Source organism: Rhamphochromis sp. 'chilingali', assembly GCF_963969265.1.
Source record: "Rhamphochromis sp. 'chilingali' genome assembly, chromosome: 21".
Lineage (NCBI taxonomy): Eukaryota > Metazoa > Chordata > Actinopteri > Cichliformes > Cichlidae > Rhamphochromis > Rhamphochromis sp. 'chilingali'.
In genome coordinates, this window is record NC_137949.1 from 15,914,446 (window position 1) to 15,942,152 (window position 27,707).

At 38.7% G+C, this 27,707-nt stretch overlaps 1 protein-coding gene across 1 annotated transcript in view; it reads right to left on the reverse strand.

Moving 5' to 3' along the window:
- The window catches only part of LOC308389649 (ALK tyrosine kinase receptor-like), a gene marked incomplete at both ends in the record, with an annotated part of 250,026 nt that overhangs the window by 57,422 nt on the left and 164,897 nt on the right, over positions 1-27,707 (reverse strand). The window contains one exon of the mRNA XM_080871141.1: positions 17,721-17,876. Coding sequence (XP_080727267.1) covers positions 17,721-17,876 — 156 coding nt within the window. The remainder of the gene's footprint in view (positions 1-17,720; positions 17,877-27,707) is intronic.

Here is a 27,707-nt window from a genome sequence, read left to right on the forward strand (position 1 = left end):
TTATCATGCAGGAAGATTAAAATCCTTCTGAATTAATGCAGTTATGTTTCCAGAGATTTTTTTTCAGCTCTTTTCCCTGTTAGTCATGTGATAACCATCAGTAAAACCAGTTAGCCTGACAGTGAGTTGTTTCATTTTCATTGCAGTGGACAAAAAAAAAAAAAATGGATTTAGTATTTTGGGAGAAAGTGAAAGACATAGTGGCCATGTTTGTATTTACTGATCATGAATAAATGAGAATTGATTCCAAATTCAATCATCGCTTAGCTAAAGATTCCTGACAGCTAATAAAAAAATAATAGCTTTTGAAATGTGTAATATATGATTTCCTCCCCTTCCTGGAAAGATGCGTGCAGCCTACAAACTGACTGTAAAGCACCCTAAAACTCAACATGTAATAAATGGAGACTAAAATAACTTTACAAAGTCCAAAATTAGACAGTCCAGTTTCCTTATTTTAGTTTCATTTTTAAGAGTTTAGTATGAAATTAATAAAACTCTCTCTAAAACTCTCTTCTAGCTAGATACGGTTTATCTAATACTGACAATTTAAAAAAAAAATATATGTATAGTTAGACGGATTGCAGCATGATGACTGAGTGAGTAGTGAGTGTCAGCCTAGTTTGAATGTAATTATTTGTTTAAAAGGTTTTATTTAGTGTCAGCACTCTATAAAGAAGTGTTTAAACCCCCTATTTAAAGCTATTGAGGAAAGCAAAGGATTACATATCCACAGATGAATGCTTTAACCCTGAAGTGCAGCAAAAGACAAAAAGCCCATGAGCCTTGGCTCAATCACAGCCACAGGCAATGGAGCCCTGTTGTCTTCCATACAGTAGAAAAAGCGTTCAAAGTACAGAAAATTAGAAATGGATTGTGAAACTTGCACAGCACAGAGGCTGCAAGGGAGACCATACTGAGAGTGGACAAGTGTTAGAGCTGGAGTTCCCTTCAAAATGTAACCTTCCACTAGTGCTGAAATGCCAGTGGCATCTTTCTTCCAGGGTTTCCTGTAATCATTGTACAGAGGGGTGCAGGTTAGTGTGATTAGCAGCACACATTTACAGTCAGTACAGTGTACAGAGTACCACTGTGCTCCAGTTGGGAACCTTGGTTTGAGGTATAGATCATTAGAGCTCTGCAGTAAAATAGGCACAGTTTACAATATAGTGCAGTGGCCTAATATTCGATCGTTCACTTGAAGCCTTAAATATTTGCTGCTACCAAATACAACCAAATTTCGGAGCCCCACCCAAAACAATGATATTCAAAATAGTACCTTTAACCCTGCTCCAGATATTCTATATCCAAATATTTTACTACTTATTTATGTTACTATACAAACATCAATTGCTGGATTCGTTTATCATCTATTAGCGTAATTTTGAGGCACTTGAGTAATGCCATCTTGTACGGCTTTTACTTGGTGGTAAGAGGAATTATGTTTTACTTTTACTGCACTGTCATAGCCATGACCTAAAGCTCTCTTTTTAATACATTCTATTTCCCTGCATTGTAAGCATTAAAGTACAGTGATTGTGTGGTTCAACCTACACCTCAATACTGCACCTGAGTACCTCCTGTTTCTAGACAGAGGGAGCTCAAGGTGCTCCTGTTGCTGTGTTAACACTAAGCCTTTTGTATTGATGTGGGGTATGATTACATTAGAATCTTCTTTCTCCACCTCTCTAATGTGTTTGTCAAGCTTGTGAAGCATCAGAAACATGGCCTTGTTCGAAAATCTCAAGAGAGGGAAAGGCACTCAGTCATGAGGTGGCAAGCTCGTCTATGATGTATCGAACTACAGTGTCCTTAGACCATTTTACTGTCACTACTGACTGGCAAAGAACAGGGTCATCTCTTTCAATTTTTTTTCCATGAGTTTATTTCAGAGTTTCATATTTCAGAATAACGTATCAACTCTGTTTGACCAATCTCCCCTTACAGCCTTTAGATCCTTAGAAGTTTAGTTCTGAGCACTTGTTTGTGAGTATTTGCAATTTCACCACTGACCTCAAACTTGGGCAACATCTGTGTAAAACTCCTCAGACACTAATGTCAAAGATCATCACTAGTGATAAGAACAGTGGAAAAGGCCACAGCACCTAAGCCCTAAGGCATGCATCAGGTCAGGACTGTGGCCAGTAGCAAGCTCATCCTTTTTTGACATTCATAGGACTGCGAACAGTAAATACTATCAACTCCGTTTGACTGGAATGTCCTGAGGCATCATAGGAGGAACACTTGGTGCAAAGGATATTAACTATGGCTTGTGCCAGCTTTGCATTGTGTGTCTTTTTCACAGGACACCGAAAAGGCAGTAGACACCAATATAACCATTGCTTACCACTGCATGTCCTACTTGCTAGATTTGGCTCCCTGCAACCTGCATCACTTTGCCTTTAAGCAGCAGAACAAGACTTGCAGATCCAAAAGTAGCAAGAGAGATGAGAGAGGCTTTTCAAGGCAAATTGTGAACACCTTCTATCTTCTATATAAGCAACATTAACTGAAAATACACCATGGTCAAATAAACCAGAAGGCTCCTTTAAAGAATGCGGCATGTGCTTTAAATCATCGGTTGAGTATGTAAATTAACAAGGTTTTACTGCAGGTGGGATTATTATAACTTCTAAGAGACTGATCAATGAACACAGAAAAACTAGAGAACTTATCAAGCTCGACTTCAGTATACTTTACAAATAGTGTTCCTCTGAGCTTGTGACTGCAGAGAATGGCCTGCGGGAGTTCTCGCATGTTATCGCGATAACAGCGTATGTCCCCCCCCTCGGCCAACGCGGATGCAGCCTGTGACTCTCTCCACTCTGTGGTCAGCAGACTGCAAACACAAACACAATCACCGAGAGCCCTTCTCATAATATCAGGGGACTTCAATCATGCCTCACTGGACTCCACACTGCCCACCTTCACCCAGTATGTGACCTGCCCAACCAGAGTCAATAAAACACTGGACTTACTGTATGCCAATGCAGAAGAGGCATACAGTTCATCACCTCTCCCTCCCCTGGGCAGATCTGATCACAACCTGGTGCACCTTGTCCCTGTGTATGAGCCCTTAGTGCGCAGGGAGCCACCAGCCACCCGCACAGTACAGAGATGGTCAGAGGAGAGCGAGGAGGCTCTTAAGGATTGTTTTGAGTCGACTGTGTGGGAGGTGATTTGTGATGACCACGGTGAGGACATCGACAGCCTTACTACATGCATTACTGACTATATAAACTTCTGTGTGGATAACACTGTACCTACCAGGACTGTACGGTGTTTCTCCAACAACAAACCTTGGATTACCCCAGAAATTAAAACCGTCCTCAAGCAGAAGAGGAGGGCCTTCAAATCCAGAGACAAAGAGGAGTTGAAAAGGGTGCAGAGAGAGCTGAGGGGACTGATAAGGAATGGGAAGGAGAGCTACAGGCAGAAGATGGAGAACCAGCTTCAACAAAACAACGTTGGTGAAGTCTGGAGAGGCCTCAGAACCATCTCGGGCCACAAACAGCAGAACTCTCTGCCTGGGAGGGATGTGAGATGGGCAAATGAACTGAATCATTTCTTCAACAGATTTGACTCAGCCATGAGGCAGTCTGCAACATCGGCTGCAGACTCACCCACCCCCACTGCTGCTGTTCCACCTCAGACACTTCACACCTCCTCTATTCACCCTGCTCACTCCCCCCCACCCCCAACTGCAGCATCCAATACACACTCAACACAAGGCTCCAGCCTGTCTCTCTCAACCACCCAGGTTAGGAGGGAACTGAGGAGGATTAATGGCAAGAAGGCAGCGGGTCCAGATGGCATCAGCTCGAGGGTCTTCAGGTCCTGCGCGGACCAACTGTGTGGGGTGATGGAGCACCTCTTCAACCTGAGCCTGAGGTTGGGAAGAGTCCCACAGCTCTGGAAAACCTCCTGTGTTGTACCAGTGCCAAAGACTTCACGCCCCAAGGACCTCAACAGCTACAGGCCGGTGGCTCTGACATCCCACCTGATGAAGACCCTGGAGCGGTTGGTCCTGGCTCAGCTTCGGCGCCTAATAAGCTCATCACTGGACCCACTTCAGTTTGCCTACCAGCCTGGCATTGGAGCGGATGATGCCGTCATTCACCTCCTACATCGTTCCCTCGCTCACCTGGAGACCGCTGGAAGCACTGTGAGAATCATGTTCTTTGATTTCTCCAGTGCCTTCAACACCATTCTTCCCTCGGTTCTAAAGGACAAGCTGGTGAACTCTGGAGTGGACCATCACCTCACTACCTGGATCCTGGACTACCTCACCGACCGACCACAGTATGTGAGGACTCAGGGCTGTGTGTCGGACAGGGTCGTCTGCAGTACGGGGGCCCCACAGGGAACGGTTCTGGCTCCGTTCCTCTTCACCATCTACACTGCAGACTTCTCCCACAATTCCACCCAGTGCTTCCTGCAGAAGTTCTCTGATGACTCTGCAATAGTCGGCCTCATCACTGATGGGGACGACAAGGAGTACAGAGGTCTGACCCAAGACTTTGTGGACTGGTGCCAGCTGAACTACCTCCAGATCAACGCCAGTAAAACCAAGGAACTGGTGGTAGACTTCCGCAGGCACAAGCATTCTCCACTGCAACCACTGAACATCCAAGGTATGGACATTGAGGCTGTGGACAGCTACAGGTACCTTGGTGTTCATCTGAACAATAGACTGGACTGGACTCATAACTCAGACGCCCTCTACAGGAAAGGGCAGAGCAGGCTGTACCTGCTGCGGAGACTCAGGTCGTTTGGAGTGGAGGGCCCACTCCTGAAGAAATTCTATGACTCTGTTGTGGCTTCTGCTATCTTTTATGGCGTGGTCTGCTGGGGCGGCAGCATCTCTGCTGGGGACAGGAAGAGACTGAACAGGGTGATCCGAAGGGCCAGCTCTGTTCTAGGATGCCCTCTGGACCCAGTGGAGGTGGTGAGTGACAGGAGAACGGCGGCTAAGCTGTCATCCCTGATGGACAACATCTCCCACCCCATGCAGCAGACTGTGACAGCACTGAGCAGCTCCTTCAGTGGGCGACTGCGGCACCCACGGTGTGGGACGGAGAGATTTCGCAGGTCTTTCCTCCCCACTGCTGTCAGACTCCATAATAAAGACTTTAACTGATCAAGCACACACATCCATACATATGCAATAATGCTAAGTGCAATAATCCTTTCTGTCATCGTTGTATTTTTACTCAGTTGTATATAGTATTTGTATTTGTATTCTATTTTTATCTTATTGTATATTTATTTTATTTTATTCTACTGTATATAGTATTTTATTTTATTCTATTCTGTACAGTTGTGTACTGTATTTATTCTTATTGTATTTATTCTTATTGTATTCTAATTTTTGCCTCATAACTTTTGCACTGTCCACTTCCTGCTGTGACAAAACAAATTTCCCACGTGTGGGACTAATAAAGGTTATCTTATCTTATCTTATTTTAACACAAACAATGCGTCATAGTTTGCTTTGATTTAGGTGTTTAATACATAATCTGCAGAGGAGCTCAGAGGCTGGAAAAGCTGTCTCTAAGTAGCATTTGACTTTTTCTAGCGAAGTTGATGACAGTAAATAACAAACCAGTGAAGTATAACAAATGAGATGAGTTTCTGTACACATACACAAACAAAGGCGCATGCACACAAACTCATGATTTTAATTAATTCAACCATGACAAAGTAATTCGTCAGAGGAGGGAAGCACAGTTTTAATGCATTTTTAAAGTCAAGAGTTGTTCTTTTGTCTGTTAACTAATTTTAATCCCCTCTTTGCTTAGGCTAACACAAACAAGTAAAAAAAAAAATCCATTATAACGGTGACTCTGATTCACACAAATATAATACCTTTTAAAAACAAGCAAGAAATACTAACTGAAGAATCAAATAAAGAAACTAGTCATTGTACACTAGGAAATTAAAATCATTATGAGTTGCAGTTCATAGTCTGTGGAGCCAGAAAGGGCCATATTTAGCTGAGCGGGTTGAGTGCTAAGTAGTTAAAAAATGAATAGCATACAAACAAAATGCTGCTGTGCAATTTTACTCATCTAAACTGGAGCACAGTGCAACTGACCACACAGCAACCATTTGTCAGATAATTCCTGAAAACAAAAATCCTCCAAAAGACTTTGTGACCCCAATTAAATGAGATAAGACATTAGGTCTTAATCTCAGAGGCAGCTGCTTCAACCTGTTTTGCCAACCACCTGTTAGTCACAAGAATCCTAATTATAAAAATTATAAGTTAGTATAAAAGACCATCCAACTGCAGTTGTTGGTGGTGAGGGTGGTTATTTCTCAAAGAAACCTGGCTGTAACCGTATCTATTTTGATCTTTTAACAAGGGTGTGTATGGGTGTTAATTTTGTTAATGACAAAAATGTTTGAAATGTTAAAACTGGAGCCCTTTAAACAACAGATTTTTTTTATATTATTATTAAAACAATTACTTTCTGCCCGGCTGGTGTCACAAAGGCATTCGTTATGCTGAAACTGATAGTACAATGTTTAATTATTCCGTCTATGGGTCACTTCACCAGCACATTTATTTCTTCGCTTCTGGACTGATTCTTATATGTGATAAACTCAACAGTAGTCAAAATCATTTTCTTTCATTTTTCCAGTCTTTGCATTTAATCTTACCTTCTTTACAAGCTTGATCACTTATAAAATCTGCTCTTAGTTTTGAAACATTTGTCTGTGGGGCTGTTATCTGTCTTCCCCTGCATTCCTTATCAGTGGTGTTATTACACTGTTTTCTGCACCGCGAAGGGAAAGAGAAAAGTCAGTGAATTCAAACAGTTTCAAATCACACTGCCGTGCTGCCTAAAAACAGACCATAATTTATCGGCACATTCAGTATGTGAAAAAACAAAAAACAAAAAAACCTTTGGACCAGATTGTAATATCATGAAACGATGACATCCAAACAAGGCAGCATCTTTTCTTCTTTTCCCGTTTTTCTATATACAGTTTGTGACACACAAGTAGAGATAGTGAATTTTCACTCTAGTTTATAATTTTTTTTTAAAGCTTTATTGCGATTTTTAGAGTAAGACGAGTGCAACATTTTGCTGTTGAAGATAGTAAACCAGGGATGAATAAGCTAGGCCAAGGGGTAACATTTGTCACTGAGCTTATGTGTCTTAATCTTTGCTTCGAAATGAGAAGGGAAAATATGTGAAAAGCACGAGACCTGCAAGCAAGTTTGGAAACGTAGAAAGGTCTCTGATGTGAGATGCTTCAAAAGAAACAGCAGGAGAACTAGAGCAAAGTTAGAACACTGTTCAGCGAGACACCTGTGAAGCCTTCGGGGAGTCACCATCAAGAAAGCTCAATTAATCAAAGGTAATACAGCTGCGGTGCAGGTGGAAGACTAAATTAATTCTGGCAATAACCCTACAGCCATCTAACACCCCAACATGATTTCAGCACAGACCTCCAGGAAGTTTTCTCATCTGCTGCTCACACAGTTTACCTCAACAGTATAAACTGGCAAAGCTCTAGTGCACATTTTATGTAAGTCCAGGTAATTCAATGGATGAATGAGAGACTGAGCCAGCTTTCCCCGTGTTCAGGTCAGGATCAATAAGCAGACTGATTGAGTAAGCGCAGATATCTTGGCAGCAGGCAGGATATGGGTATGGGATTGAGTATGGAAGACATCGGCCTTCAAGAAACCAATCAATCTGACTTTTAAGAATCGATGATCCACTCAATGGTAAATGAGGAGCATCTGCCAGTTAAAATAAGTAAGCCTAATATCATAGAACCTCTCTGACTTTATAGCAAATAAATAGAGGACTTACTGATTTAACGGGGCTCTGATTTTTACTTCTACTGGAAAAATGGGGGGTTCTCTAATGCTCATTAAACATGCTACCATGAATCACAGTGTTCTGAATGTTGTGGTATTAAAATAACTGCCGCCAATGTACTGACTTAACGGTCAAAGCAACCATATTATCACAAGTTTATAATGCGTATCACAAGGGGCAGTAAAGATAGATTGGCTGGATAATTTGAGGCTTCTGGTCCCTTAAGGCATTTATAATAAGAATCACAGGAGACAGGCTCAGTTACAAAACAATATACCTATAAATACGTACACAACACAACACACGTCAGGATGTCAGCCACACAACATAAGTATGCTAATTGGATAGTCCATGGACTGTATCCTAATTACATAAAAATGAATGCTGAGATAATGAGACTTTTTTTTTGTCTTTGAAAGGTACGCTGTACTTGTAATTGCTTTCTTGTGTTTTATTTGTCTTTTAACTGTAGTTCATTAAACGTGCAGGAGTGAAAGAATAGAGAATGGCAGCATCTTCTTAGCGTATGCAGGTAATTATTATCCAGGGAGATAGTTTGCCAGGAGTGCCAGCCTATGATTAAGTGAGGAACTGATGAAGTCAACAGAAGTCAACAAAGAGTGCATGAATGTTTCAACGTTTAAGGTTTCTTTTCCTTTTTCTGCCTCACAGTACTAACACGTAATAAGGCCTATTACTCTACGAATTGTTTTGCAAAAAATATCAGCTTCCCACATGGCAGCCAAGCAATTTTAAAGCCATGAAGAGGTGATGAGGTAATTTTGATGTTATAGTGGGCCAAGGTAATTAACTTGGCCAGAGCAAGAATATTCTATTGACACAACATGTCAAGGAAAAAAATTGGTGAGCTTAATCTAGCACCGATACACTCTGTTGACCTTGCTTTTATAGAGCAGGGCAGTTCATTATAGAAGCAGGGTCGAAGGTGGGTCATTTGCTGCCATATTGACAATGACTGGAACGATTGTTGGGTTGGACATATTTGAACGTAAAGATAGAAGGGAAACGGCATACTCAGTGAACCAGGACTTCAAGGTTAACACTTAAAAAGTGGTATTTCAATGCCTCTCTGGGCTTGATGACGCAGTAAATTCTAGGTCCATAAAAGCCCTCAAGGTGTACTCATTGATGAAAACAGAAACACAACCTTGTCTAATCTTTAGCAGCTCATTAGCAGTGAGTTATCAAATAGAAAAACATGGTGGTTAAAAATGAAGCAGGCAGAAAGGACTGGAGGGGCTGGGAGGAAGACCTCTCTCCAACTTAACAGAGTTCTCTAGCCAATCCTAAGGACTGTGACATCACGGCAAAGTGGAAAAACAAAATACAGACATATAATGACAATACAAACGAAACTTCTTTCAGCTGCTTCCATTTTCGCAGCAGATGGCTCCACATCTTTGATTTGGCAGATTCCCATTTTGCACTCACATACAGAGCCAGTATCTCACACTTATTGTATGTTTCATTGTGTTTACCCTCCTATATCCAAAAAAGCCTTCTACATTTCACACATTGCCTTTCTTGTTTTGCTCAGTTAGCCATCTAGCCTGTACTCCTGAGCACAATGAGTACTGAACAACTGAACCAACAGCACAGTCCTGCCTGTACCTCACAGCTGATAGTGTTTTCACACTTGGATCTTCATGCTGTAATCATCTCTCTCCAAATTTAGACCAGCATGTCTATTATGTTTGGTATGTTTATACCAAACGATCCAGATTCAGTTATTAGGCAGTGAAAGCTACCTGTACAAAACCCTGGAAGTGTACTACTGCTAAAGATAAAACATCCATTATTCAACATTCTGCCGTTTATCACACTTTAAAGTGGTTTTCTACTGTTCCAGTCACCTTAGAAAATTGTATTTAAATCTTAAAACATGCATCTGCTTTCGTGACAGGTGAGGTGTGAATACAGAGAAGAGTGTTGAGTGTCTTCGTTATCTCATATCAAATACAAAAGAAGCATTAACACACATTAACTCTCTCTCTGTATATATACACACACTGTCTGACTCTCCCTTTCACTTTATACATTTATAAATAAGAAAAGGTAATCTGCTCCTTCTGACATTAGCCTGCTACAGTGTGCTTTGTGCTCTTTTTTGACTGCCTATTTATTCTCCATTTATTCATTAATGTTTATGTGCACAACATGAAGCATAGAGTCTAAAGAATAAAGCAAGCTGGGTTCATATATTTCATTTGATGTCACCAAGGTCCCTCTGGAAATGAGTAAGTGGCCTTGTATTGCTTTTAACTTAAACTGTTTATATCTATAGATGCTCTTGGCTCCCCAGGTGTTAGTTGCATTTTAATAGCATGCCCTGATTTTGTGAGATTAGTGGGAGTTGGAGGGAAAAAAAGCTCTCTTTAATGAAGTTTTTATTAAAATTAATGAATACCATTCCAAAACTAAACTAGATGTCGAAAGATAAAGAGCCATAGAAAGGGAAAAAATGTAGTTTCCTTTCTATGCTCTTGCAAAAATGTCATTTTCCTTAAGTATTTAAAGTTCTTATAGTTACTACCTCAGTTTTGAAATGCAACAATAAACCGTCCACCAGTTTGAGGTGTGTATATTCCAGATGAACTTAAGAGCCAAGAGATTGCCATTGTGTCACGAATCAGAGCACAGGTCAAGATCATTTCCATGGTACTACACAAAACCCAGACACATCCTTTCTGCACTTCTTTGACTTTCAGAAGGCAGGATGTGTCTTTTCATACATGCATTAAAGGAGGGTTTATTAAGAACAGAAGGTCATGGGTCAGAAATGTCAGTGTCTAACAAACAGTATTCCCACTATTGATTTAATCTGCAAACTATGTGATCTAAGTTTCCTGGTCACGCGAACTTTTACTGGCAAGAAAACCGTTAAATTCTTAACACCGAGCTCTTCTTTAATTTTAGATAGAACCACACAAAAGTCTGATAGACCAAGTGTCTCGTCACAGAGGCAGACATTTTTTCATGTGCCCTGGTTTTTGCTATACTTAACAGGTCAAGCTGCAGATGGAGGGGCCAAACCCAAAGCACAGTCTTGCTTCAAATGCCAGGGCTATTACATTTCAGCTACAAAATGGATAAGTAGAACAAATTGCCTCTCATCCAAAGTAATGGTTCATAATTATTTGCTCAGAAAAGAAGGGCTCTGGGTGCAGAAAAAAGGCATTGGGTGGCTTTCCTATGTGCCTGGCAAGTGGACCATTGATGTGTATAGATGCAATCTCACTGGATAGAGGTGAAAGCAACTGTGCAATAACAAGTTTTTTCTGGCTCAATTTAAATCAAACTTTAAGAAAGTTTATATGGAGTTTCTAATAAAAAAGATCACACACACCATTCTTTACTATTTCTTATCTGGTAGACTGTGCAAGGAGCAGAGTCAACCCAGAGCTTTCGGTCTTTATGAAGAGGCTCAGGAAGGTATTCCCAGTAGGCCTCACTGAGTCATTGCAAAAAGCACTTTAAAGTTTGCGGTCAGTTATGTTCAAATGTCCTCAAGCTGCTGTCTTTCCTTTGCCACATTGCTTACGGACATTTAGCAACTAAACCAAAAGAGCTTGTTGCTAAAATGTGAATAAGGACTCAATTGCAAGCCAACCATTGGGTTATCCAGGATCACCAAAACAAAACTTCAACTAGGCAGCAATACAGAAGGATTTCAATCTTATTGTAAAAAGAAAAGGTATATTGCTACTTATGTTCCCCCTTCTCATGTCTATGGAGTTGCCTTGTGGTGTCAGGCACCAACATTTTAGCCACTATAAAGATACAGCCACTCAAAATTGCCGCTTTCACCCAAAGGTCAGCCAGTATTAGTTCTCAGTATTATTGTGAGGTCTTTACCTTATAATATAAAGCACATTAAGGCCACTGATTTAATTTGGTGCTATACAAATATAACTGAATTGAATTCCACAGTCTTTTGATAGCTTTCATTGTACACCTCTTTAGCCATTAAAATTAAAAAACTTATAGGTAAGCTTTGAAAACATAAATGAAATGGATAAAACTTTACAGTGAGTTTTACCATTCAGACTTTTTGCACAGCAAATCACCAAAACTATTTCCAGTACTTCATTCATCCATTTCAGTCTAATGTAATAAACAGACACAATTTCAAGGAAAATGAAATACAGAAAAACAATACTCTTGCACACAAGCTTCCTTAAAGATCCTACACCCACTGTGGAGGTTATGTCTGAGATGGGCAGAACCTTTTTGCTGTTTGCTACGTTGTTACTTCTTCAGACCTCTGTTTGAATTATGAGCATGTTCTTCATTTTTTCTGTTAGTTTTCAACCGAATGTTTTGATTTATTCTTTAGATTTCTTAAATCTTAGAGGTCTTAAATTGTGCAAAAGTCTTGAGCGACCCATAATTTCTCTATATTTTACATAAGATAGGCCAGACTTTCACCTAGTTTTTATTCCAAGTGTTTTTCAGGCTTTATGAAGGTATTTCAAGTTGTTCTTTGGACATTGGCTGCTTTTTAAGTCATTTTCAGTCCCATCCTCGTACCTTAGAGGGGAATGTTTTTTCAAGCTCTTTTTTAATTTAAGTTAACCCGCCAGTGTTAACTTGATAGATGTGGGTGGGTGTGTAACTTATCAGCTGTTTGGGCTTTAGAAATGTAAGACAGAACCAAGCAAGCAGAAGCAAACTCGTGTTGTCTTCATCAAAACTGGACATTAGAGGACTACCAAAGAATGCAGTCTATACTACTATGTGAACTCCATAAATCTAAGGGTTTCCTACTTCATTTTTTTGTTGCTTCTGTTGAAACCTTCAATTTGTTTCAAGGAAGGAGTACATGCTCTCACAGTTACCCTAAGATAAAAAAAAAAGACAGATATTCTGATGTTGGAGTTTTCAAGCTGAAAAGTGTTTCTCTGACTGAGCAGACCTAAATAAACTAAACAGGTATATTCTGGCTTGTCCATCCATTAAGTAAAATTACTTCTGCATATTTTTAAGTTATAGTTTGGAGATGTATTAACAACAGTTTTAGTAAATTACTCTTAACTACTTTTAAAAACAAGGTTTTAACAGTATTCAGATAAATCTTTTGTGATTAATTGTGTTAAAGCAGAAAACACATCAATGGCATTCACTAAGAGAGTTTTCCAGACAGTTTGATATGGAGGGGTTGCTGCTTGAAGGCTCGTATTTCAAAATCATTAAGAGTTTCAGTGTAATGCAAATGAAGCGCGGCAGCTGAACACCAAGCACTAAAATGAGAAAAGCAAAAAACCCTCATTTGAACTTTATAATAAAGTTGCTTGAGGGTGGTCAAAGGTGGTAGGAAATGTTTTTTTGTTCCTCTATGGCACAGCTTTGATGATTACTAGAAACTATTGTGGACAGAGGTCAGTGTGGATACACTGACAGGTAAGACGCAACAAAGCCCCACTACTACTATTAACTGCTACACCTGCCATTTTGTTGCCAAGTCATCTAACCGTGGAAATTTTGCCCTTGTCAAAGTCAGGGAAAATAGGCAAGCTTAAGGATATGACTGCTTCCAACACACTGACGTCAAAGCACGACACTTTCTGCCCACCTCTTGACAGCTGCCATTGTCAAATAATAATCAATGTTATTCACTTCACCTGTAGGTGGTTTTAGTGTTGTGGGTGATCAGTGTACACTGACAGCGTTTCCCTTTACCTTTATATAAGATTAGGACATTGGCTTCTCTAAGCCAGAGCCAAGCTCCCACTACATTTTTGCCCATTTATCCAGAACCTTATAATGCCGAGCCCAGCTAAGGAAATTCAGATGACTTCTAGAGTTGGCAAATGACAGACAGCCTCAGGGCCACTCTATTACAAACAAACAAATCAGCTGCTCCAGCAAACAGCGTCCTACCAGATATTTCCTCCTGCCAGTCAGCTCACAGCTCCAACTCATGTTTCTCTATTCTGTGTGAGAGAGCGAGAAATCAATGTGTAATCATATTCACACTTTCTTTGGCAGGAGACATTGGGAGCAGACATGGAATTGAGACGAGCCACTCTGCACAGAAAGGGGAGGCATTCAAATCATTTTTGTCTTCGTTTCGCCTCTTCTAAAAGGGTCTCGATTTAAAATCTGTATAGTGCGCTACAGAGGTGACTCATTTTCAATCAACCCAATTAGCGTCACAGAAGAAGCATTTGGTGGAGAGAATTTTGTATGGTTTGACTGAGTGGATGTAAATACCTGTGGCTTTACCTCTCTCCACAGTTGCTGCTGCATGTCAGGACTTGTTAACCATCCACTGTGCAAAAACACAACCTTCTCACAACAGAAAGAGCTAATGTGTCAAACCAATCCATGATTAGTGCAGATTTTTCTTGATCTGTATTTGAAGGATTGTCTTTTATCTCGACTGCCCTGCCAAGTGTGCTATTGCCTCATAATGCTGTTATGTGGCCCACACTGACGCCTCAGGGGAGGAGCAGGGTGCACTGTGTTCTTGACTCACATCCCACTGATGGTGAGTAACATAATGATAATGACTATTTGCGCATTTAAGCCACGTTTCGTTTCACAAATTTACCAAAATGGAAAAAGGGGCCACTCTCCACCGAAGCCCAGCACAAACTACAATGCAAAGCAAGATTCAGACACCCATCACACTGGCCTCTCCACAGAACTGAGACACAGAGCTGTCAGTTTTTCATTTGTTTCAAGTCAAAAATATTTAGATCACCTCTCAAAAGCAGAAAAAGAAAGACAAGTGAACAAACCACAAGTTTTGGGCACTTGCCATTTACACAACGCCCACCAGAGTATTTCTATAACTAAAAGCCAGAGATGTTCCTGTCAGAGCAACACACCAGCAATGTTTTCCAATACTATCTTGTGAACAATTTTACCATTAAACTGTCACCAGGATAAAAAAAAAAAAAGGGCAGACAGATCTATGTATTCTGAACTGAATGTGTCAATAATTCTGTTTTTTGGGAGGTAAATTAAATGTATCTGCATTGTCAAATAAACAAAGAATTCTAGTTAGTTAGCCTGAAAGGCTAACTCATCAGTTAGCCTTTAATGGTCAGTTTCACAGTGGTGTGGTGGTTAGCATCAATGCCTTACAGCAAGAAAATTCCCAACTGGACATCCTGACCAGCTGTGGTCTTTAGTTGCACAGAGCGTATCCTGCACAGGGTTACCCTCTGGCTATTCAAGTATCCTTCCACATTCCAAATTGGAATTGGGTTAATTTGTCATTTTAAATTGACAGAAAGCATCATGTGAGTGTGAGTGGACATCCGTTTCTCTGTGTTAGTAATGTCATGTACTGGCGATGTGCTCAGGGTGTACCCCACCTCTCACCCCATGACAGCTGGGTTAGGCTCAAACCCCAACACTCCCCTCCTAAACCCTAAATTGGATAAGTGCTTATGAAAATAACGCATAGGCCAGGTTCAAAAATGTACTTCACATTGATATTGGAGTCAGTTTTAAATATGTAGGTATATATAAAATTCACTTGATAGTTTGGCTAAACAAATGTGTAAGATGTAGGAAAGGCTCATTTCGTCCTCCATGTGGGCATTCCTGTAATGATGTGATGTAAAGTGAAGTCTGCAGTCACAGTAGGAATGTTCTAGCAGTATTATCATTTTTTTTATTCTATTTTATTCTTTGCACAACAAACAACATTAATTATTTATCACTGTATACAGCACATTGGAATATACATAGAAAAGTATTATTAACCATATTTTCAGGGTTGCTGGCCTTGGCTGCTTATAACCTCAGTGTTTCCTCATCTCGTCTCTTAACAACTTAAAGCTAAATACTAGCATCACTGGATAAAAGGCTGTGCGTTTACAAGCTTCGAAGTTTAACATCTTACAGTGGATGAATGAGGTACTGTAGAAAACAGCTCTTGCAATTCCACAGATCATAGCCATTAAGTATTCATCCCTTATTTCCATCTCTTTTAAAAAGTGCCAGTGAAATATGTGGAGACAGCAGCTCACCCAGCTCAATTATTCACAATACGCCAACTGCATTGTGGCTAACTGAGGGGTTGAACATGATTATGCACATATATTTCCTTTGTACTCTGCATTGCCTTCCTTCAATCACGATCAGCTTTGTTTACCGTTTTCTTTTGGTACATGCAAGCACAACTTAGCTTTGGATGCTAAATGGGTCATGAAGACCGCTACAACGATCTGATGTCCCATTAATTATACTAAGGCGTATCATATACGTTTTTAATTTAATCCCACTGATCTTTAAAGTTAACTTAAAAAGAATCATTCCAGGAAGGATGAAAACCATGTTTTGGTGATATGTTTTATAATCTAGGCCTATTAAAAATCTATTAAAGAAAATCCTGGTTGGTGAACGTTAACAGGGCTTCACCTGCTGTATTGCAAGTATCAAAAATAAACAGTAAATTAGTATCACAGTGACAGCACACATTTTGAACTGAAAAACTGGAATTCCTAAATTCTGTGTGTAAATTTAGTTTTGATTCCTTCTTTCTTTTAAAGTACTTTCAGTTTGTATGTTGGTCAAATATTTATTTCAAAGTTGAGTAAAGAAATATTTTAGAAAAGATTATTTAACCTAAAAATCACAGTTTCTATATTCTATATTTCTATATTTTATCTGTAAATAAGTTTGTAATTCTAAAAATATGAAATCAAAGATCCAATTATTGAAATTACCATCATTTTTTACAAGCGTTATTAATGTGAATAAAAATGTGACCATCATCTCACAACATCACTATCCCTTTAAAAGCATTGAATGTTTGCAAACACTCGAAAAACTAAATTCTAAACCCTGTTTATATGCATTCAGTAATGAATGATATATGAATATATAATTTTTGTAATGTCAAAGAAATAAAAATAGTAAAGTAATATGTATGTTAATAAACTATATCCTACTCTCATTTGACAAACTTTGTTTAAGTGTCTTCTGATTAGTTGAGTAAGGTGAAAAGGATTTGCAGAGCCGGTTGCTGGTTTTTACAGTATTAGTAATTAATTAATTAGTATTGTTCCATTAACCTGTGCAAAAAACTGTAACTCAGGCATGCATCTGGATAAATATGCATCAAACCACTGACAGTATTAATGATTTATTTGCCAAATGATACGCAGTAATTAGTCCTGGTTTACCAGTAACAGATATCAAAGAACCCAGTGTTATTTTTATTCACCGTCTTGTCCCGTTTCTACTATACCAACTCTAGCTTTAACCAACACATGCACTCATGCACCCTCTGCCTTCATTTACAGCTTAAGCTAGATGTACAAGACAGACATCAATCATTTCTATAGTCCACTCACTCTTACTGCTTCCTTTTATGAGTCAATACATTTCACTTTTCCAATTTCATCCAACGGTCCACCCATCTGGTCTCAGACTTGTAGCTCATCATAGAAAAAAAAAACATTTAAGGAAATAAATAGACACTTCTGCCTCCCTCCATTTCACCATCGCCTCAGGAGATAAGATGAAAGAAACTGTTTTCTCATCTTCCAAGGTATGAAAATGAATGATGCCGGAGGATATGGAAGATTTGAAGGCAAGAGCCTACAAGATGTCGCTGAATACAGGCTCAGTGAAGTGTACTCTGCTTTTTGCACCACTTATTTGTTGGGTTTAAAATATAAGATTCAAAGTGAGATCGTTTAGGTACCCGTTTAAAGGAAGATTCCAGTAAAAATCTAAGGATACATGTCATTCATAACAAACAAAACCCATAATTAAAGGTGGATAATTACATGTAGTTTATGATGTTAAACATGAGCCAAAAGTAGACAGCTAGATAAAGTTTGTTGAAAAATGAAATTCCCCTGCAACGGGGGAAGGTGATACCTTCGTTCTTACCTTCCTCCCAACCCTGGGGACTTCCTGACTTCTTAACACTTTTCTCATTTCTCTCGTCACGCAGGTTCCCTGCAGCCACAATACTCCACGTAAACTCTGGGATAGCCTCCAAGTGCTGGTCACATGCTTTGCTATGGCCAGAGCACTGGCGATCTGCTGAAATAAGAGACATTCACATTAACATATTGGCCCTAGTAACCTGTGTCATTGTTAATATCTACAAAATAGATATGAAAACATTCATGTTAATGGCGAATCTTGATGCTCGCTCTAATGTAATGTTATTAATCTAAACTCTCAAGGAAAGGAAACTGATGGACCCAGCAAAAATATTTGTGCGAGTGCTCAAATAATGAGTGGTTTGGAATATAAAACACATCAAAACACCTTATTTAGTCCGATAAGCAAATGGAACATTTAATTACACAAACCGCCAGGGGAAAAAAAACCCTTCAATGAAATAAACAGAATGTTCCTCGCTCCTCCTATATTTGTCCTTTTGTGATTTAAAATATGCACAGTTCTTAAAACCACGGTGCTGCTGCTTTACAGTAACTCGTGCATAGCCTCTAACCCTCACCCATCTCCCTGTAAAACCATTTTTAAACCAGTTTTGTTAAGGTTTAAGGTTTCTAGGTAAGATAGAGATTTTTTTGTAATAAATGAGCAAATCTTTATTTATTTTTTTCAAACCAAAAAGTAACATCCTCAATGACAGCCTCTCTTTTGGTGTAAATAGCCTTTGTCTGGCATAGAGTTGAGTGTAGTAGTACTTAAGATGCTATTGTTGTAATATCACAGAAGTCTTCTTAAAGAAATTACTCACATAGAATATTAAGGGTCAGCTCCTCTCCCACTCATCTTTCCTCTGTCTCTATCCGTCCTTCACTGCCTGTGGACAGACCACATGCGGGCTCATCCCCGTGGTTTCGAAAATCGCTTTTTCAGAGGACTTGGTCACATTCAGATGACTTTTCATACACAGTACTGGGAGATGGGAGGTAAAGTGTTGCATAACCGTTTTTGATGTTGGTTTTTTTTTTATTTATTATTATTCCTACACGTTTCTACCATATTTGCTTTAAAAAAAAACACAAAAACATAAGAGTGGAAGATTGAGTCAGTCAGTACATGAAATTCATAAATTTTTATAACAATCACATCAATCCTCAGAATATCTTGTGCTTGTTTAAGACATCTAGAGCTTTTTTACCAAAACAAATAGAAAGAGAAGAGAAAAACTATGGTGCAGAGAATTGCAAAAAAAACCTAAACAAAAAAAACCCAAACACCTCGGGTAGCTGACAAGGTGTGCTAAGAAAATGGCTTCATTTAGGGAGCTTGTGGGCGATGAGAAGGACAGTGGCTGTAATGGATTTTTGGAGGTAACCCACTTATTTGGTGAGGTTCTACCATTTTGGGGAGGTCTGGAAAAGGTCAATCCTGTTAGAACCTGGATCATAATGAGCTGTCATGTTTCTGGTGCTGTTTGTTTTGGCTCTACAAGAAGGCTTAAGGAGAGCCTTTTGCTTGTTGACAACACAAAAAACATACTGTTTCCTTATCTGGAGTGCAGACGTAGAGGAAGATATATGATATATGTCCATGCCTGCTGTAACATATACTCACTTGTTCTTCTTGACATCAGGTAATATTTCATAATGCATTTATCTCAATTTCATAGCATACATCTGCATCTCTTGAAAAATTATTTCTGCACAAGGGCAAACCTGGTGTCATCTTCATTTCCATAACAATGAGAAAAAGGCAAAAAAATAAATGAGGAGTGAGCAGAGAGCAGGGGCTCTGTCATGTGTAGTGAACTATCTAAATTAACTGACTAAATGACAAAATACGTTTGTTAACAGTGTACTTTTAGTGCCCGAGTCCTACAGCAGGTTAGAGCATTTGTGGTTTAAGTTAAAAATATTAGTTTCAGCCTTTAAAAGGTAATTTTGGTAATATAATAAAAAAAAAAATACAACCTTTCACTACAAAGTGGCAGTACTTCAGCAGAAGGTTTTTGTGAAGTCTCCACTTGCTTCTGACATTCAAAATCAAGTTAAAACCATATTCTGTGCTCTTCTGTCAAAATAGTAGTTTGGCTGCGTTGTTTACAACATGAATTCTGCACAAATGTTCACGTAACACCAGCTCGAGTTACCTTGGAATGTGTCATGTCACTGAGTGCAGACTGCATGCTAAATTGACTTGCTACAATTCGTGATTGAAAGCGGCATTATGCAATTTGGCTTTATTTCAGCTTCATTAGAAAGTACTCTGTAACACAGTACATAGATTTATTTGATATGGATTCAGAGCTGTTGTCTTAGAATGTTTTAGAAAGTCATTTTTTATTAAGGGGAGCTTTAAAAAAAGTCAAGAAAGGAGCAAAGAGTTCATGGTCAATTTCTACCAAATATATATTTTAATTGGTCATCAGCTTTGCCTGCCAGGGGTGAAATATGCATAAATCCCTGCACTCCTTTTCTTTCTTTTTTACACTAAAAGTCATGTGATCTTTGACACTCAATCCAGCAATCAAGTGATTACTTATACCATAAAATCTGAAACAGTATGGAACTCACATGCATCAAATGGACTAGTTCTTCTACGACACTTTTCTATTCTCCTTGAGGACTCAAAGCGCTTTATACTACAAGCCTCATTCACACATGCACTTATTTCTATGCCTAAGTGCTTTCTATCTAACAGCCACACTCTGAAGAACACGTCAAGAGCAACTCGACGTTCTGTATCTTGCCCAAGGGTACTTTGGCATGCAAACTGGAGCAGCCAGGGATTGAACCAAGATGCTCTATAGGAGGTCATCTACTGTGTCAACACTAGTTGAACACTAGTAACACTAGTAACACTTTACAATTTTGAGGTCTGGAGCAAATCCAAGACTGGTATTTTTTATCCACTCTATCAGTAAAAAGCTGCACAAAAAATAATAAAATAAAATAGAAAAAAACACTAAATAAAAATTAAAATACTTGACTTGTTAAAGAAAAAATGCAGTCGAATACAAATGACACAATCCCTTTTAACTTCTATATTTTTGTAACATTGTCATGATTGCAATTTTATATTTTGCTTTGGGCTATTTTTTTCTATTTGCAAACTGACTAAACTGAGCATGATGATGTCATGCTGAGGTCACTTCAGCGGCTGTAACTACAAGGTTGTTCAGAGATGCAGTTACACGCCTACAATGAAGACTGGCACAAGTGAAAACACTTACTTTTCCAAAGTTATTGTACTTTTTGTAGCCTTACTGTGCTGATATGTTGGAAACTTTCCCATTTTATGCCTGTCTGTCAGATATAAGGTATACTACACATTGACCCTAGAGCAACAACATTTACTTTTTCTCTTTAAGCATTTTTGTTCAGCTAATAAAACTTAGATTCCACCTCTTTCACAGCAAAGCCTCGGTGTTAGCATCACTGCTACTTTCTGTCCAAGCCTAACAGAGTCTGTGTCACACAGAACAGCTGTATTTGTTCTTTTAGTTATACATATACAAATGAAACTAAAGCACTTCTAACGTTTCTGCATCTGCATCAGGTAGGTTGGTGGTGGCCTTTTCTTTAATGAAAACCCAACAAGCATACTCAGTCTTTGTAAGCCAGCCAGTCATGCTCAGTGGAGAGCATTTTAAAACTGCTGACAATCCACAACCTGGAAACAATGCTGAATAGCTTTTCCGAGCTTCTCTGTAAACACATTTTCATTTGGTTTTATACAGCGTTATATGACTGTGATAAGTGATGTGAAATACTGACTGTATATATGACTCTGGATGTAAAGGGAAGGTTAAAAAAATCCAAATGGCAGAAAAAATACTTCAACAACAGAGTGAAACTACACAATAGAAAATCAAAATGCTCGACACAGTACAGAAACTGATAATGGTGGTTGAGTGGCTAGTGCAGTACTCAACACACAGTTTGACTTTCAGCAACGACTTTTAACAATGCTGATGTTTTTCTGTGGTCAAGATCATAAATACCTTACCAACAAAAATACATTTCAATGACATCTGTTTTTTTTCTCCAAACCATGACAAAACAATAAAGCAGAATTATTTCTGGTGCCATTCTATCCATTATTTGTACGAATAATCAACAATGATTAAAATGACTGATCTGCTCATTTTCTTCCACAGTCATGTGAAAAAGAGTTTCCACAGGACTCTATGCAGCCCTGTGAAACATGAAGTACATCTCATGTTTAAGCAGCTTATAGAAGCAGTAATAACTTGCAGTAATCATTTTTCTGAGACTTGCACATTGTTCGAGAGGAATTGTGTCCACTTCTGTTCACTGAGGTTTGCTGGCATTCATTTATGCACAGCTCTCTAAAGGTCCTGCCACAGCATTTTGTTCGGGTTAAGGTCTGTAGTTTGACTGGATAATTGCAACACTTTGATTTTTTTTCTCTTCTTTTCTATCCGTTCTGTTGTAGATTTGCTGCTGTGTTTGGGATCATTGCCCTGTGGCAAGATCCAATTTCAACCAAGCTATAGCTGTCGGACAAATGGCCTCACATTTGATTCTCAAACCCTTTGGTATATAGAGGAGTTCATATTCAACTCAATAACCGCAAAGTTCCCAGGTCTCGTTCCTGAAAATAAATAAATAAGATCGGTTTCGTCTTGTCCAAAGGGCAATGTTCCTGAATTCTTTTAGACAACTCCATAAACCTTGCTGCCTTCTTGTTCAATGCTACCTGAAACCTGAGCCAAGGATTTCTGCATTGCACAGCCAACCTCTGACCTTGGATCGAATGTTCTGGGACATATGCTGCTGAGAAGACTCTGACATTGTGTTATTACACCCCTGAATGCTCTAGACCAGCAAACAGCTAAAAATTTCTGCTAGTCAAATGTGCCTGGCTACTACTTATCTGAATTCCTATTAATCAGTAATGGTGTGCTTTTTTCCACTAGGGTTCATAGAGTCCTGTGAAAGCTCTCTTCTCACATGAATGTTTATACTGTAAGGTCTAAATATGTTATGTGTATGCAGTGAATTTGTTGTAACTGCCTGAGGCATTTTCTGTGTTTCTCCAGATGCTCCAGTTTCTTGTCACAGTCCAAAGATAGGCAAGTTAGGTTAAATCCTGAATTGAAATAGGCTGTAGGGGTGAAAGTGAATAGTTGCCTTCAGTGGTCATGATTCACCTTGAATGACCCACCCTTTGTGACCCTGGATAGTGGGTTAAGCTAGTAGGTGGATGGATGCATAGATGGCTGGATCATTTACTTTGTGGACATCACTTTAATACAAAAAATGAATGTGGCACTTCGTGGCACACCTGAATAGCAAAGGCATGCCTCTACATGGACCTAATGCTGTTTATGTAATTTACAATGAGAAAACTGACTAGGCTAGGCTATAAAGCTATAAAGCACAACTAAACAGTGTGTGAACTGTGCTTCTTTCAGCCACCTGTCTGAAGATAGCAGGATGAAAAACTCAAACAGCAGAAACAAATGCACAAACAGATATTAGCTATGAGAAAATTGTCTATGTTAAATTGTGGTGGCTTTGAAATTCTCTTAATATTCCTCCTCTTGGACAAGTCGACCTAGGTGTGACAGTGTTATTATTTCTATTTAAACGAGAAGAAAAATGTTGGGAAACCACTTTTATAACTGAGATATCCGAGAAAACAACACCTCCCTTATTAAATGTAGTTATAGAAGAAATATCATGAGATATGATGCAGATATGAGAAAATGTTACCAAAGTGGAATGATTTTGGACCTTGATAATGAAAACCATACAGAATGAAGAGGTTGGTGCCAATATTTACATTTTGTTCAATATCCAATGCGAGTCTACTTGTATATCTCTTCATATCTCACTCTTTACATGTTTTAATCTACAATCCTAACATTCAGAACACAATTGGAAGTTATAAAAGCCTTGAAATCTTAGACTGAGGACCTAAAAGGAGTTTTACCTAATGAACTGATATCAATTCATTAGGTAAGCTGAGGTGGCTGCATTAGGCTGGTCAATGCTGTCAATTAAAAGGGCAGTTGCCTGTAGAGAAATCGTGGCAGCAGTCCTTCCCAACCACTTAATGCCAGAAAGGGTAACTGCTCCCATACCTAAAATGTATAATTTGGCAAAAAAAACCCACAAAACTTTGATTTTTGTACCTCACTACCTCTAGCGACCTTAAGGCCTGATGAGATGTGGAGAAACGGATAACTTCAAGGTTGTAGTGAAAACTAATTTCCTTTTCTTCAATAAATGTCTCAGTGCTAGAGTGGAGTGATGCAATGTGATCAGTAGTACCGGGCTTCACACTGATCAGCACTGTTGTTCTGACTCACATGGATCCAAACTTAAAATTCAGTGATTGGGCCATTCTCTAGAGTTTAACAAAATGATTATCAGAATATACAAATCTGCAAATGCCAGTGTGACAAAGGTGAGGTTCAGAAAGTACAAGAGCAGCGCAGCCACTGGGCCAAAAGAAGATGGGACATTTACACAGTGTAACCTTTTACCTTTATGTATATTTGGACCACTAGTTGCACACATCTAAGAGCACTGATAAAAGAAATAACAATACCATACACAAAACGAAACACTACTCATAGCTGCAAAGGCAGCTCCTCTTTTTCGAGAGGGACTAAAACACTCTCATAATAACTAGTTCAGAACATTTCAGGGCCTTTTGGAAATTATTCCAGGAAAACTGGCAGCATATGCAAAAGCCTTTTTTCCTAACTCTGTCCTGATTCTGGGGACAAACATTTGCAAAAACATTCATACTGAATAGAACACCAAGTCCACTTTTGGATTATGGATTATCTGAATGGCAAATAAGGGTAAATCATTAGAATTTTAAAAGTGAGCTTTCTTTTTAGCTGGTCCATAACTACATTCTCTCAAATAAGCGTACTGTGGCAACAGACAGTAAATCGCAGTCTATTTATATAACAGTCATCCTTCTGTAAGTTCATGCTTCATGCAATATATTAAACATATCATCTGCTATGCAGTATGACTCAGTAATGCACAGAATTAAACCAATAGGGACGCTTAATGATTGTGGGTATAACTGAAATGCAAACTTTTTTTTAAAAATTTGCATTTTTTTAAAGTCCTCACTTATTTTGGTTGAGCAGTCCCTTTAATTCTTATTTTAAGCTCATAAGGCGTAAGGAGTCAAAAGAAAATAGTGTATAAAAATGTGTTTTTGTGTCATATTTTGAGTACAACCCAATCAATGTGGACACACACAACTTGAAGAACTCATATTGCCTATTTTTGTGAATTGAAATATAGGTCATAATACTATTAATAATGGTGTCTGTAGCTATTTTATAAATACTGTTTATAAATACTGGATTGTACATTGGAAATGTACTATGAAACTGCAGTATGTTCTGATGAAAAATATTGAAATATATTCAGGCTTACATAAAATATATATAAAAATCAAAATAAAATAGAAAAACCTTTTCAGGAAAACATTTTGAACACTCAAAGTTTCAGAGCTGTCTGCTCATATCTTTTGACCATTGGATATCATACTAATATTCATGTATGCAGAAATGGATGGATGGATGGATGGATGCAGAAATACGCTTGGCACATTGACAAGCCAAGCAGCGTGTGCTGCCAATTGGGGATGAAAGATTTGATTCACCTGTGGTGAGCAAGATCTGGACCTGTCATCCAATTCCGCCCACCTCCTGCATGAGCAAAGTGATTAAGAACCGATGACTTGCCAAATCACTGTGGACGTGGCTTTAATGGTTCACTCATTCTTTGGTTTAACCAACCAACCCGCCCGTAACTATTTGAAGTTACGGCAAAGGTTATTATAAAACAAGAGCTATTTATAGAAAAGCTAAGCATCATTCACAAAATCCCTTCTCCTCCTTTCTCCCAGAGAAAAATATCTATTGTTACTTAGGAGCAGATTTGTGAGGAAAAATCTTTGTGTTAAAAAGTTCATTTTAATACGTGATTTGTCCCAGAGCACAGCATAATTGCTAGAAGTGCGGACTGAATTTGAATCAGGTGTTCAATATTGAACAGTAATATCTCAGAATTTATCTCAAGAATTTATGTGCTTAATCAGTATTTCCATTTTGGGAAAAAAAGAAAAAGAAAAAGGAAAATAACAGCTTCTCAGTCATGACTTCAAAGAGGCACAGGTTTTAAATAACTCAGGTGAAATGTATCTCTATTTCTGAAGATCACAGAAAACGTGGTAGAAGAGTGGATGCATCATAAAGGCTCGCTATCCTTAAAATATAAAAATAAATAAATAATAATAACAAATGGCCCAATATGGCAAGGCTGTGATGATCCACTTGGTAAAGTAAATCCGTTGGGCATCTTTCTTGGCCCTCGGACAATAATTCTGAAAGCTAAAGAACCAAACGTGACAGGCAAAAATAAAAAAAAATTAAATTTTGGAGCCCATTTTCAATAAAAGTCATCTTGCGCATCTATAAGTGCTTAAAACAAACAGAATTAACCATCTTTATAAGTGATTATTCAGTGTGATCAAGGAATCTGTAAAGCATTTACAAATATTTGTTATGGAACAATTAAAGAATGAATTCATTCTAGCTGTCATATGTAGTGACTCAGTGAAAATACCCATAGTGCTTTATGGCATGATTAAGTAATCCAATAGTTCAGGTTGTTTTGAAGTAGAATGGAAGTTCAATCAAAACAGCTCCCATGTGCCACCACAGTTATTCCATTTCAAAAGGTTTAATTTCTATTCTCTCTGATCTACACTCCATTAAGTTCAACTTAACTGAATGTAATTAAATCGGTCATGTATCCCAGTCACAATCACAATATTATTGTCTTTTTTGTTCTTGGTTACTCAAACCTTGTATTTTGAAGGTCAGGAAGGGCTCAGGAACAAACAGGCTTTGTTGATAATTAAAGACAATCTATGAATAGCAATACCCCCGAGATTATGGGGGGATGCTTTGGATACAACAGCGTGAAGCGATAAAGCATCATGGGCTTTAAAGATGTAAATCTACAGAGAATGTTTAAAGACCGTAAATCTGTGATGCCTAAATGACCAATTAGTGCTTCTTGCATCCCACTTCTTTTTAAGAAAGATTATCAAGTTCATTCAAAGGCAGAACCAAACTACCTTGATAACCTTGAAATCCTTGAAACCACCGACTGCCATGCAAAAAAAAAAAAAAAAAAAAAAAAAAAAGGGGGGGGGGGGGACGTAGCACGCTGCAATTAGTTTGTGGAAACTTGTGTGTTTAATGCATAAAAATCTATTGTAAGTGCAGTGAGGATTTGTTGCTATCCTCACTAGCCTGCAGTTGATTTTTTTGTGGTGTATAATATTCACATTTTGCAAATAAACAAAGCAGTCCTGCTGTTGTCTAGGAAATTACTGCTCTCCCTTCCTGTTGGAAAATGAATTTGTCCAAGCAAGATTCAAATTAAGACAAATGACAGCTACATGTTAGTGTAGTAATTGACGTATGCTATATGCACCAAATTACTGGGGCACCTATAACTCACACCTAAAGCCATAGAAATCCATCCCATGAAGCTCCCAGCTTACAGTTTTTGTGCTGATATTAATCTCAGAGAAGGAACTCCCTGTACTGTGGTTACTGAGTCAACAGAGCATTGGTGACTTTTACATTAGATGTCTCAGCATTTGGTGACCCTGCTCTGTAACTTTACTTGGGCCACGTCACCACTAGCCGGATAAATTTGAAAACGGTGTTTTCATTTTCAGCCGTTTTCACAGAGTTGTGCATCCAAATTGAAACGGCCGAAAACGCTTACTGCACATGCGTGAGACGCAAGACGATTCAAACTACCTCATTTCTGTCTGCCATTTATTTACTTTCCGTCTCTTTGAAACATCGCAGCAAAATGTAGAGGAAAAGCACCGAGTTTTTTAAATGGACTAACAATGAGGTGGAGTTGTTGCTGCGAGTAACACACA